Here is a 12,509-nt window from a genome sequence, read left to right as displayed (position 1 = left end):
ACAAGCCTATCAACAATGTAGCTGATTAGCAGCAGAGAACAGGTAGAGTTTATATGCACATTAAAAAAAAAACCCAGACTGTGTTTTCACGTGATTTAAAAAAAAAAAAATGAAAACAGCTAATAATGGGAACTGGGTTAGTTTCATATGGATAACTTCTTTACATTACAGCACAGTCTGTTTCCTGACAGCGTGTCTTTCAACTTGCAGTAATTTAAACGCATTTGGGGGAATCACATTTCAATAATATTCAATTTAAGATTAGCATCCTTGGCTTGTGACTAACTACACATTTTTGTTATATATTAATTGATTGGACCTTAAACATGTTTGCCACACGCTTGTGACCCTTTTCATAGGCTGTATTCAAAGTTCAACCGATGATTTTCCCTTTTCCGATTGTTTAATTGTAGGACTTCACAGGTTAATGACTATGCTGCATTTAATTAAAAGGAAAAATTGTATAGAAGAAACATGTTATGGCCCGTACGAGGGGCCTGACCTTCAGGTTGAGAAGCACTTCCCGCGTCATGATGTTTCAGACCAGAGACTGGTAAGGTCTGATAATATCAGATCACACATCAAATGATTCCATAAAAACTCAAGAGGCTGTACAACTGGCCTTTTAATCAGACTTTAATCATCCTCCAATCTCAAGGCTTCACAGTTAAAATCACTGGCTGCTGAATTTGGCAAGGCAATGACAGGACAGATGTCAGGATGTCAGTAATTAAGTGCATTCACAACATACAAAAACATTTAACCAAAAACTTCACTAGTATCAGTAAACAACATGTCTAACACTAGAGCAACAGTGATCTTGATGGTGACAGTTTTTCAGTGTGGTGGACCATTCAATTCACGGTCGAGAGGGATGAAAGGGACGGGACTGGGGGATGGGTTAGGTGCAATGAGGTTTGGCAGCTGGATGGGCGTAGGTTTTAGGCGACTTCCTCCTCTCCCTCTTCCTCAAACTCGCCCTCCTCAGCGGTGGCATCCTGGTACTGCTGGTACTCGGACACCAGGTCGTTCATGTTGCTCTCGGCCTCCGTGAACTCCATCTCATCCATGCCCTCACCAGTGTACCAGTGGAGGAAGGCCTTACGACGGAACATGGCAGTGAACTGCTCGGAGATGCGCTTGAATAGCTCCTGGATGGCTGTGCTGTTGCCGATGAAAGTGGCAGCCATTTTGAGGCCGCGGGGTGGGATGTCACAGACGGCGGTCTTCACATTGTTCGGGATCCATTCAACGAAGTAGCTGCTGTTCTTGTTCTGCACGTTCAACATCTGCTCATCCACCTCCTTCATGGACATGCGGCCCCTGAATACTGCAGCCACGGTGAGGTAGCGGCCGTGACGTGGGTCGCAGGCAGCCATCATGTTCTTGGCGTCGAACATCTGCTGGGTCAGCTCGGGCACAGACAGGGAGCGGTACTGCTGGCTGCCCCTGCTGGTGAGGGGGGCGAAGCCTGGCATGAAGAAGTGAAGACGGGGGAAGGGCACCATGTTGACAGCTAGTTTACGGAGATCAGCGTTGAGCTGTCCGGGGAAACGCAGACAGGTGGTCACTCCGCTCATGGTGGCAGACACCAAATGGTTCAGATCTCCATAGGTGGGGGTGGTGAGTTTAAGTGTGCGGAAGCAGATATCATAGAGAGCTTCGTTGTCAATGCAGTAGGTCTCGTCAGTGTTCTCTACAAGCTGGTGGACGGACAGGGTGGCATTGTAGGGCTCCACCACTGTGTCGGACACCTTAGGGGAAGGCACCACGCTGAAGGTGTTCATGATACGATCCGGGTACTCTTCCCGGATTTTGCTGATGAGCAGGGTGCCCATGCCAGAGCCAGTACCACCACCCAGGGAGTGAGTAAGCTGGAAGCCCTGAAGGCAATCGCAGCTCTCAGCCTCTTTCCTCACCACGTCCAGGACGGAGTCTACCAGCTCGGCTCCCTCAGTGTAGTGGCCCTTGGCCCAGTTGTTTCCGGCTCCGCTCTGGCCTATCGTGAAAAGTGTCCCAATTTATTGAGCTGAGGTAGGAAACACTGGCAACAATAGAATGCACTCTATTCAGGTGTGATTAAAGGAAAGTGCATCGTCACTACATTCACATAGCCTACCAAAGACAAAGTTGTCGGGTCTGAAGATCTGCCCGAAGGGACCGGACCTGACTGAATCCATCGTACCAGGCTCCAGATCCACCAGGATAGCTCGGGGCACGTACTTTCCACCTAAAATCAGGCAGAATGGATCAACAATGTCATTCTCGTTAAGCACGATGTGTCTAATGTAAGACGATGACGCACATTGCACAGTAGAAAGTCGGGTACGTGTGGGAAGGAATGAGATCATTCCTTCTGCAGACACTTTACTGTGTGGTATTGTAGCTGAATCTGTAGCCTACCTGTGGCCTCATTGTAATAGACGCTGATCCTGTCTAGCTGCAGATCACTGTCTCCATGGTAGGTACCAGTGGGATCAATGCCATGCTCGTCACTGATCACCTCCCAGAACTGAGAAAAAAAAAAATAGGCGTGGTAGGAGAGGAGGGGGAGACAGATGTTCATTTGGCCCAAGGTAAAAAAAAAAGAAAAAGAAAACAAATAATGATAGGTAACACCCAACCCCTGAAACAGCACACACCTGCTCTATAGAAAGCTACTTTCAAACATGCAGATCTGCAAGACTATTTAAGTCTCCTAGTTGAATGCAGGTCATAAGTTCAGTCTAATCAAGCAGATGGCAATAATCTGATAAGCAGCAGGTTCTTCGATGCTATTAGAACACAATATACTATTAAGGGCTAACGAGCTTAAAAATACTAAAGATATAATCATGCCTGGTTAAAATGGACAAACAATAAATTTAATATGTTTTAAATAGGATATTTTTCCACAGAGATTGGCTTGAAAGGAATCACAGGTAAAAATAGGCCATAAATATGAAGGGGGGAGGGGAGGCTGCTCCTACAGTGGCAATACGGTTACATTACTACTACAGTCAATCGTTTATACAATTGCCTGCAACACTTATATAACACACATATCAAAGGCCAATTTTGCATGCGATTATCATAGCGAAATAAAGTTTTTGTCGGTTACATTCATCTTTTTGTTAATTGCCTAAATCAGTGTCAGTGTCCAAAGTCCTTCAGAGAATGTCAATGAGCAAATGGTCCATGATTTATTTTTTCCTTAACGGAGTTTTGATCAAGAGAGGACACCGCACTGGGTTCCTTCTAGAGAATTCCTGGAGGATGGATTAGAGGGCTCCGCTCCCGGAGGGGTGCCTACATGAATGCCTGCGCAAGTCACACCAGAAACGCAAAACCGAGCTGAGTGGGGGGAAAAAAAGAGAGAAAAAAAAAAATCAGAAAAAATACCTTGGCTCCGATCTGGTTTCCGCACTGACCGGCTTGCAAATGCACAATTTCGCGCATTTTGGAAGGATGGAGACGAGAATGGACGAGTCGGAGATGTGAAGCGGAGCAGCAGCGATTGACAGGATGGCCCCTGCAGTCGACCGTCCGGGATTCGTTGCGCCGCCTCTAAAACGGTCTACTGGGCTGAGTTGGTGGTGCAACTTGACGTCATCGCCATGGCAACCAAAGACCGGAGGAGAGAGGGAGGAACCAAGACCCGTGGAAATGGCGGATAGGATGCGAGGGGCTGCATCAGTCATCGATGGGATTCTCATTATGCTCACGGAGCGAGTGCACTCAGCAACCCCTCGTCCGCGTACGCACACTGCACAGACAAGTGACTGAGGCCGATTGTGGCTGCACACTTTACCGACCAAGGCCACTGTTGTGCAGTTTTAACAGTGTAATGCATCATCAGTTTACCACTCTCGAGGTGAACACGCAACATCACTCAGCCATTGGCTTGAAAGGACAAGGGCAGAGACACATAAAATGAACCAACTTCAAGTTTGAAGACTACTTGATAGTTCGGAACTGTGTCGGTTTGATGTAAAGCATCAGGGTATCGGGTTGAAACAGGACGAAAAGGACCGAAAAACTACCCAGGATGTGCAGCCAGGTAGCTCCACAGTCGGCCCACTCATCAACTGTGTGCTTCACTTTGTTTACTATTACCTTTCATTTCAGTAGCCTAACTGTTGAGTTGCAATCACAGTGGGACAAAGTTCAAGACACTGACTTATGCTTCTGTGTTACATAACAGAAAACAAAACAACACAAAAAAAAATTGTAGGGGTAGGCAGATGCAGGTCAGCCAAAAATTTCTTAAAGCTGATGTTAAAAATAACTAAATAACTTGTGTCCGTGATCTTTTAAAAAATGGACCTGATCTTCACACCTATTAATAATATGTCCATTAAGTCCTAAAGCCAAATTTCAAAGTTGAAACGGTTTAGTTTGTCTTATTCCCAGGCTCAATCCATTTTTAATGACAGGGAAGCCAATACAAGATGTAAACAAGAAATATTCTTCACCTTGATGCCCAAAAGGCAGACACTTAACTGTACGTTATTGAATGTTCACACTCAGAATCCAGGACAAACCTAAAATTGTATTTTTCTAAAAGTTTGTGACTCGGAATAACAACATGCATTCACACCTCTCCAGACTCACCAAACGTAGGCTTTCAGATTAGATGTTTTCTGTGCTTTTTAATCTATTTTTGGCTGCCACATATCGAATATTCTCCCTTTCTTGGATTGCAGCCTGATTTCGGGGTGAAAAAAAAACCCACGTCCCTCTGGATCCTTATATGTGAGCAAGTTATATTGATCTGCAGCATAAATATTGTATGGTATTCTGTAAATCATCAAGATAAACACAACATATGCAACGCACATTCATATTAGGGAGACATTTTCACATAAAACATATGTACTATGACAACAAATATTATCATTGACCGGTTTTATCTAGCATACAGTACATTAACATGTTTTTTATATAGGTTTTAATGTATATCCTCTTTGTTACTATGATGAAATCCTGTTGGTGAAAAAATATCTCTGACTGCTCTGAGCTGGTTTATCCTGTTCAGGTCAAAACTCACCGGCTACGAGACCGATTCCATACTGTAAACACAGCAGGAGAGCTGGGCTACAATGCTGCGGCTACTCAATTCACAGACGTGTGAAATTACTTGTAGTATTTTATTTTGACCCGACCATCCCTTGTTTAAATGGTCAATCGCTGAGCCTGTTGATTTAATAAGAGGGTTAAAAGGTTTGCTAGAGAGCAGCCGTGTGGGAGGGATGTCATCACTGAAACATTCACATTCATATCCTGAATGATTGCATTCCAAAACATGCAGCAAGTTACCAAGCGGTTTTAAGCTCCCCAGCAACTGGCCAATAGGGCTTTATTTCCTGTTTCCCAGCTCTGTTACATACAGTGTGTTTCGCACTGCTGCATGAGTTGAGTTACTCCCACAGAAGTCATGCACAAGAAACCCAGGAGCGTTTCCTACTTCATGTCAAGAACAATAGATAGGTAGTTAATGCAGTCTGAGGCTTTCAGGGGGACAAGTTACACCATTAAGGACTTCTGCTGTTTTGAACTGTGGATTTACTTTGCTGTACATGCTAATACAAGCTAATGATCATGTCACTACCAGAGGAGGATCTTACATGCCCAGTGTGCTGTGACATCTTTACAGACCCTGTTCTGCTGTCATGTAGCCACAGCTTCTGCAGGAGCTGTCTGAAGCGTTATTGGGACACGGGGTTGCGCGTATGTCCGCTATGTAGGAAAAGAGCCTCCAAGTCCAGTCCTCCCTCCAATTTGGCTCTGAGAAATGTCTGCGAGACTCTTCTGCAGGTCAGGAGGCAGAGTTCAGTGCCAGAGGACGAGAAGATGAACTGTAGTCTACATGGGGAGAAGATGAAACTCTTCTGTCTGGTTGACAAACAGCCCATCTGTGTGGTGTGCCAGTCTTCTAAGATGCACAAGACCCATGACTGCTCGCCTATGGACGAGGCAGCACTGGACTGCAAGGTAAGGGAAATAAACAAAGCAATGTGTTTCACAGGTACACTGTAACAGCGTCCTGCCAAACGGACTCCATTGTTTTTGTTAACACAAAGCATTTATAATAACACCTAAAGGCAGAATGCTGTTCCACAAGTCTGTCTTGACTGTAATCCACGCCGATACCTTCTAGTGATGAACGCAGGCCTAAAATATCCAAAGTACTCAAAATACTGAAACATCATTCTGTTAAGCTTGCTGATCTCTGCTGACTGAAGCCTGCTTAACTTTCAGGATGAACTTGCTTTATCCCTTAAAATCTTGCAAGATAAAGCGGACAGCCTCAAAAGAATTCAGAGGACCTCTGCAGACATGTCCAAGTACATCAAGGTAACTTGTGATGAGATGACCTAGAAGTCCTACACGTTTGTTATGAATATAAAGTCAGATTTTGCAATATTCTCCCTCAGAGTCAGGCACTGGAAACACAGAGATTGATCAGGAGCACGTTCGAGCAGCTCCATCAGCTCCTCTTCCAAGAAGAGTCAGCCAGATTAGCAGCTGTGAAAAAAGAAGAAGAAGAGAAGATTGCAGGGATGAAGGATAAGATTAAAGAACTTTCTGCTGAGATGCTGTCCCTTACAGAGACCATCTCATTCATGCAGGAGCAGCTGAAAGAAGAAGATGTCGTTTTGTTGAAGGTCCGCAGAGTCTAGTTCACTTCAGCTTTTTAATCAGTGTGTCCAAAACTTCCCACCTTGACAATGTATTTTTTTTTTTCTCCAGAATTTTAAAGCCACTCAGGACAGGTAGTTCGACAAATTATATTTACACTCTTTCTCTCTTTGATGTGTCGACTGTGATATTTTCTCAGTGTAAGATATCGGTTTTTATCACAGAGGCAAAAGCGTTGCGGTTGCTTCAGACAACATGTCCGGACTACTGATTGACGTGACCAAGCATCTCTGCAACCTCAAGTACAGAGTCTGGGAGAAAATGCTGGACAATATTGACTACAGTGAGTACACTTCATTTAATTTTCCACAGGTCGAAATGCTTGGAAAAGAGTAGAATTGTACGAAACAAACCCTGTTTAATATATCAAACTTTGTGACTAATTTCCCGTCTTTAGCTCCACTGACTTTGGACCCAAATACAGCCCACCCCTGCCTCATCCTGTCTGACAACCTCACTTCCCTCCACTACTCAAAGCAGTCCAGCTGTTGCCCTGACAACCCGGAGCGCTTCCACATGAGCGCTGAAGTGGTAGCCATGACCCCGCTTGGCTCAGGAAGTCACCACTGGGTCGTGGAAACAGGAAGTAATCAGGACTGGCTCCTGGGTGTGGCCTCTTTGTCTGTACCTAGGAATGCTGAGATCTCCGCTCGGCCTGAAAATGGGTTCTGGACTTTGTGTTTCCGAGACGGAGAGTTCAGGGCAATGACCTCCCCACCCACACCCCTGACACTCTCTAGAACGCCCAAACAAATCAAAGTGCATCTGGATTACAACAAAGGGACAGTGTCTTTTTTGGACCCTGCTGACAACACAGTCATTTGTGCATTTACACACACATTTACAGAAACTTTACTTCCGTATTTTTATACACAGAGCAGTCATCCATTGAGAATAATGCCAGAGAAGGTACTTGTCACAATGTTGCGTCAATAACTGGGTGAATTATTTATTAATTATGTTGAAAAAAAAACCCCATTTCAGTCCTGTTTTGATAGATGATATGGACTGACTGGTTGTAATGTAGATGTCTCTCACAGAGGACATGGAAAATATTCTTCATCCAAGTTATTTTGTTGCTTCAAAAACGTTTGGCATTTTGGGAAAAAGCTCGCCTGGCCCTTTACAAGGGTAACAAAATCCGCCTCCCATCACCTCTAAAGAGCACATTTTCACTTGATGAAAAGGTGTGAATAAATATCGAGAAGGTTCAGTCAGTCCAGAGGTGAGCTTGAATAGATTACATTTTTCCTATTGATGACATCCATGTTACGATGGACTGGGATGGAGGAGAAGTTTCTAACCTGTCCAGCACCATGCACCTTGAGAAATATACATCACATATGCCACACACAAACGCACAGACACGCGCACACACACACACACACACACACACACACACGCTAAAAGTGAGGTCAAGGTTCTTGTTGGAAGACATTGTTCATTGTGTACTTTGATTCCCAATTAAATTCCAGCTTCATGAAACGATATTTAACTCGTCAAGCGAAGGAAAAATTCACTGGTCAAAAGGTGCTCTACACTAGAAGGATTCTGTATGGTACTGTTTATTGGTCTCTTTTGTACACATGATGGCGCCAAAGCCAAACAAATATTTTTGAAGCATTTCGTTACAGTGGAGACAACAGCTTTGAAACATACATCTAATTGTATTAGTGGAAAATAATTTTTGAAAACACAATCAGTTTATCAAGTCATGAAATAAAAATGTTGATTTTCCACTTGTTTCCTCATTATTGGTGCGTATTTTAAGATGTATTTATATGTTCTGTTCAGCAAGAAAACAACTTACTCTGCATAAGAACGGATTAAATTATAGAGTACATTTGGAAAATAATAGAAATAAAGAGAAATAAAATCAGTGACCAAAATAAACATGAATTCACAGTTAGATTTACAGTATTCAGCTCCTCTTCAGAGACAAATGTTAGACTCCGCATCCACGGGGCTCAATATGTCTGATATTCCGATGTAAATCTCAAGCATTTTGGTTATTGTGCACGTGGGGTCTTGGTATTCTCTGCAGAGACACAGGAGCAGCACTTCTTAACACTTCTTTCCTCCCAGGTGTCTGGGAGGAAAGGCATCTTCTCCAGACGAGACAGGTAAACAAGTGGCTGGATGGTGCTGCTGATGTTGAGGAAGGCGAAGCCCACGGGCTGCACGTAGCAGCGAAACAAATCAGAGGAGTAGTAGTCTTCAAAGGGGAACAGTGCTACAGGCGGCAGGTAGTTAAACACAATGATACAAAGGATAGAGAGCACCATCTTGAAGGCCTTCTTCTTCATTGGGTGCATCTCATCTTTCCCTGCACCACGGGACCTCTTGAGGGCCCACAGGATGCTCATGTTACACACCATCATCCAAGCAAAGGTCGCCAGGATCTCACCAGTGAACACCTTCTCAAAGTTGGGGAGGCCTCCCACGCTTTTGGCTCCTGAATAGGCAAAGGTGAGGCAGAGTACCATCACTGAGAGGCTTAACCTGTACTTAATGTGTTTAAGCTGCCCAAATAGAATTGGAAAGAGCACAGCCAAAAAGCGATCCAGGCAGATACAGGAGAGAAACAACGGGCCGCTGGTGTCTTTCACACCGTAGGAGAACTTAAGGGCGGACCAAACCTCTTTGCTGTGCCAGTGGTAAAGGTTAAGGAAGCTGATGGGGGGCATGGCACTGAAGTAGGCATCCGTGAAGGCCAGGCAGCCCAAGAATATGTCTGAAGTGGAGGGGTCTTTGCGATTGTAGATGAGAACTGTAATGACAAGTACGTTGGCAGGGATGCCCACAAGTACATTGACGCACTGCAGGATCAGGTCAAAGAGAATGCCCTCTACCTGATGATCGCACCCATCAAACACACTGAAGGGTTTTACTGTGGCATTGATGTCACCGGTGGTATTGAGAGGGAGTTGAGTCGGGAGAGAGGTCACGTTGAATGGTGAAGACACATTCCTCTCCATGTTTGATCGACTGCAAAAACCAGGACTCTGATGGGAGAAGGATAAGAATAGGTTTGAAAAAAACACTTATTTACCATCTTCTGGACAGCACTCACTCACTCACCCACTCAATGGCAAATAGTACAGTTTCCCTTTAAAGCCAGGTGTTTATTATTGGGACTTATACTTAATCTTGTTTTCTCGCCCAGTACAAATGATACAGTCTGTGTCATGTCAAACACACTGTTGCTCATTAGAATTCTTGTTTCTAATCTGCGGAGAAATTTATTCTCCGTAGCGTTAAAGTCGGCGCAGAGTAAAGCCAGACAGTTCCCATAGAGCAAAAACCCATTAAAAACACCGTCAGGGCTTCTCCTCAGGCTGTTATCTTGTTATTGTGTCTGGGTGGACTCTCCTCTGGGAACCGTGGCTCCCCGTATGTAGGGACATCTAACTCACTTAAGGGACTCATGATAAAAGCGCCACCCTTTCACAGCAGAATAAAAGGGCAGCTATTCCCAAATTAAAATGGGAAAGTTCATATTCTACACGCAGGCAATTGCTTAAGACAATTGTTTGTAAGGGCAATGGAAATGTGGTTTTTCCTGGAACTCTGAAAAGCCTGCCTCTGACATTTAGCTATTCCTAAAGCTAATTTCTGACCAGAAAAGGACGATAAGCTGGAACATAAAATTTAATAATGGCTGGATTGATGGAATAATAACTGGAGTCAGACGTGAAGAAAACCGTTAAAGGTGTCCTGGGCCTTGAGTTCTGTGTCTCTGTCTTTGGCCCCTACAGGAGGACGACAAATGGAAGCCTTTTTTTTTTTTTTTTGCAGTTTTTTTCTAATACAGGCCCTAAATGTCAGGTTCTGGTCTGGGCTCTGGGAATATTTACAGCGGCTCTGAGTCAGGCTGATTTGCACGACCTCTTTGAAAATGTTAGAGTCCTCACATGCAGTACACCTGAGCCCCCACTGCTGAATGGCCTGTTGAAGCCAGAGGCTGTGATTGTTCCTTGTACAACCATCAAGGGGCCTATTCTGTTTTAACATGGACCTTTGCTCCCTTTGCTCCCTCATTGGATGGTGTTTCTCACCTCTCACTCGGCTGCCGGCTCTACCTCAGGCCACACACACTCCTGTGAGACTAATCACACTGACGGAGAAGTGAAGGTCTTTGCCAAAGATGCTTCTCCCTGGAGATGTGATACTTAATTAATTGTGTTTTTCTTCAGGCATATCTGCTGAAAATTAAATAAACATAAAAGAATATTGAAAAGTATTTTTGAGCATTTAGTTAGATCTGAATACTCTACTGTGTTCACTGTTTTGCATGTATTCTGAAAAATATTTAAAGTTTATACCCTCAAAAGTGACTTGTGTCATATTATTTCTTGATATTTCTTATGTTTAGTTAAACATGTAGATGTATTTTTCATTAAACACTGAAGTTGGGAACTATTTGTAGCAACTTGTCCATAATAATTATTGATTAATCACACTAAAATATATATTACTTGTTGCTTGTTATTAGTGGAAAAAATATTTTTTATGTATTTATATACATGGCTTTTTTCTGTTATATAAACTGTTTTATATGCATTTGATATGTTTTAAATCATTCAGCAGTTGATTAATGATAAGAATTATTCAGTATCACTGTCTTTGCAGCTTTTGTCAAATATTTCAAATTGGAATATGAATTTTTTTTACTCAGGTTTTTTGAATGGAAAACACTTTTAGAGCTAAAAAAATGCATAAAATTTCCCTAATACTCCTATCCTATTGATTTCCAATTGAATATAGGTTTTCTATGCAGGAAGGTCTTCAATGACTGTTTAAAACGTTTGCAGTCACTCGCTGATTTTGAAGTTACAGGGGATGTGAAGTGTGGGGAAACCCACCTAAACTCAGTTCATCCACGACCACAAACTGAATAAAACACTTTTCTAGGTTGACATTACGCATAATAAGACAAATTAACTGCATGAATCTCAGTAAATAATATGAGCGACTGAAACTCAATAATTAGGCAGGCCCGTCTCTATTTTAAGGACATGTATTGATTGAAATACTTTGATTAGAAACTGACTGGAAACCAATTTACCAAAGTCTAATTGACCCGTTGAGCTTTGTAAAAATGCAAATGTAGTGTTTTTACTCACCAGCGTGGAATATTTTTCTGTGCTGTGTAGTAAATGCGATGCAGCGTGTGTCAAACATCAGTGTGTATTTCAGGGATTCATTTATAAGTTCTATGAAGTGTCGTGGATTTGACGCTGAGCAGGAGGGGAGGATCTCCTGGAGTTTTTGATATCATGAGAGTACAGTAACTCTTCCAGTCGAAGACTCTTTACTAAAATGCCCCCAAGCAGTGGATTGAAAAAAAAGGGGCACGTCTGGGGACCTGATACTGGAGTTCTGTTACTGAATTGCGCCAGGAGGTTATAGATGTTTTTGGCGCTGTGTCATTCCCTCCTTCCCTGGGTTGTCCGTCTGGGGTTTACATGTGGATTTCAGGGAGCATCGTGGGACTGGCCTGGTGATGCTGTTGGTTTCCTGAAGTGATATGTGTCATCCTTACTCAGCCCTTCATCCTTATCTCCTGTTACTGGAGACGCCGTGCACAGGAACACAAGAACAATATCAACGGCCAAGAGCGAATGTCACTGGTCTCTAAGTTTGTTTCGTTTGGTTTTAGTACATTTCCATCATTAGGAAGCAAAAATAAAAGCATCCCTGCTCTGTCTCACTCATTCATTTAAAGAAAATCCCAGTGCCTGAGTGGCCCCCTCTGAAGAACTCTCTGCTTAACAACTGCAGGTGGAAAAAGACAGCAGTTTCTAAGTGTGTGAAGCCTGTGTGTG

General features: G+C 43.4%; 3 protein-coding genes across 11 annotated transcripts; 1 reads left to right on the top strand and 2 right to left on the bottom strand.

The window, feature by feature from the left end:
- Positions 1 to 941: 941 nt before the first annotated feature.
- Positions 942 to 3,469, bottom strand: tubb4bl (tubulin, beta 4B class IVb-like). 9 transcript variants are annotated; one of them, XM_040123492.1, is made up of 5 exons: positions 3,382 to 3,469; positions 2,404 to 2,512; positions 2,120 to 2,230; positions 1,651 to 1,999; positions 942 to 1,176 (listed from the first exon to the last, which is right to left on the bottom strand). In XM_040123492.1, exons 1-5 carry the CDS (start codon positions 3,436 to 3,438, stop codon positions 942 to 944), a joined length of 861 nt encoding a protein of 286 aa, XP_039979426.1. In that variant the 5' UTR covers positions 3,439 to 3,469. The 9 variants fall into 9 exon arrangements, with proteins under 9 accessions (XP_039979426.1, XP_039979427.1, XP_039979428.1 ...); XM_040123493.1 differs by having other exon boundaries at positions 942 to 1,181; positions 1,683 to 1,999; XM_040123494.1 differs by having other exon boundaries at positions 942 to 1,159; positions 1,859 to 1,999.
- Positions 3,470 to 5,386: 1,917 nt separating this feature from the next.
- Positions 5,387 to 8,362, top strand: LOC120804997 (nuclear factor 7, brain). The gene is made up of 6 exons (XM_040154808.1): positions 5,387 to 5,973; positions 6,241 to 6,336; positions 6,417 to 6,647; positions 6,733 to 6,755; positions 6,846 to 6,964; positions 7,079 to 8,362. Exons 1-6 carry the CDS (start codon positions 5,575 to 5,577, stop codon positions 7,615 to 7,617), a joined length of 1,407 nt encoding a protein of 468 aa, XP_040010742.1. The 5' UTR covers positions 5,387 to 5,574; the 3' UTR covers positions 7,618 to 8,362.
- Positions 8,363 to 8,690: 328 nt separating this feature from the next.
- Positions 8,691 to 9,659, bottom strand: LOC120784032 (G-protein coupled receptor 183-like). Its single transcript, XM_040117453.1, has one exon. The coding sequence runs from the start codon at positions 9,657 to 9,659 to the stop codon at positions 8,691 to 8,693; it is 969 nt and encodes a 322-aa protein (XP_039973387.1).
- Positions 9,660 to 12,509: the final 2,850 nt, after the last annotated feature.

The sequence above is a fragment of the Xiphias gladius genome, chromosome 3, assembly GCF_016859285.1.
Source record: "Xiphias gladius isolate SHS-SW01 ecotype Sanya breed wild chromosome 3, ASM1685928v1, whole genome shotgun sequence".
Taxonomy (NCBI): domain Eukaryota; kingdom Metazoa; phylum Chordata; class Actinopteri; order Istiophoriformes; family Xiphiidae; genus Xiphias; species Xiphias gladius.
Note: the sequence above shows the minus strand (reverse complement) of the source record. Positions and strands in the feature narration are given on the sequence as shown.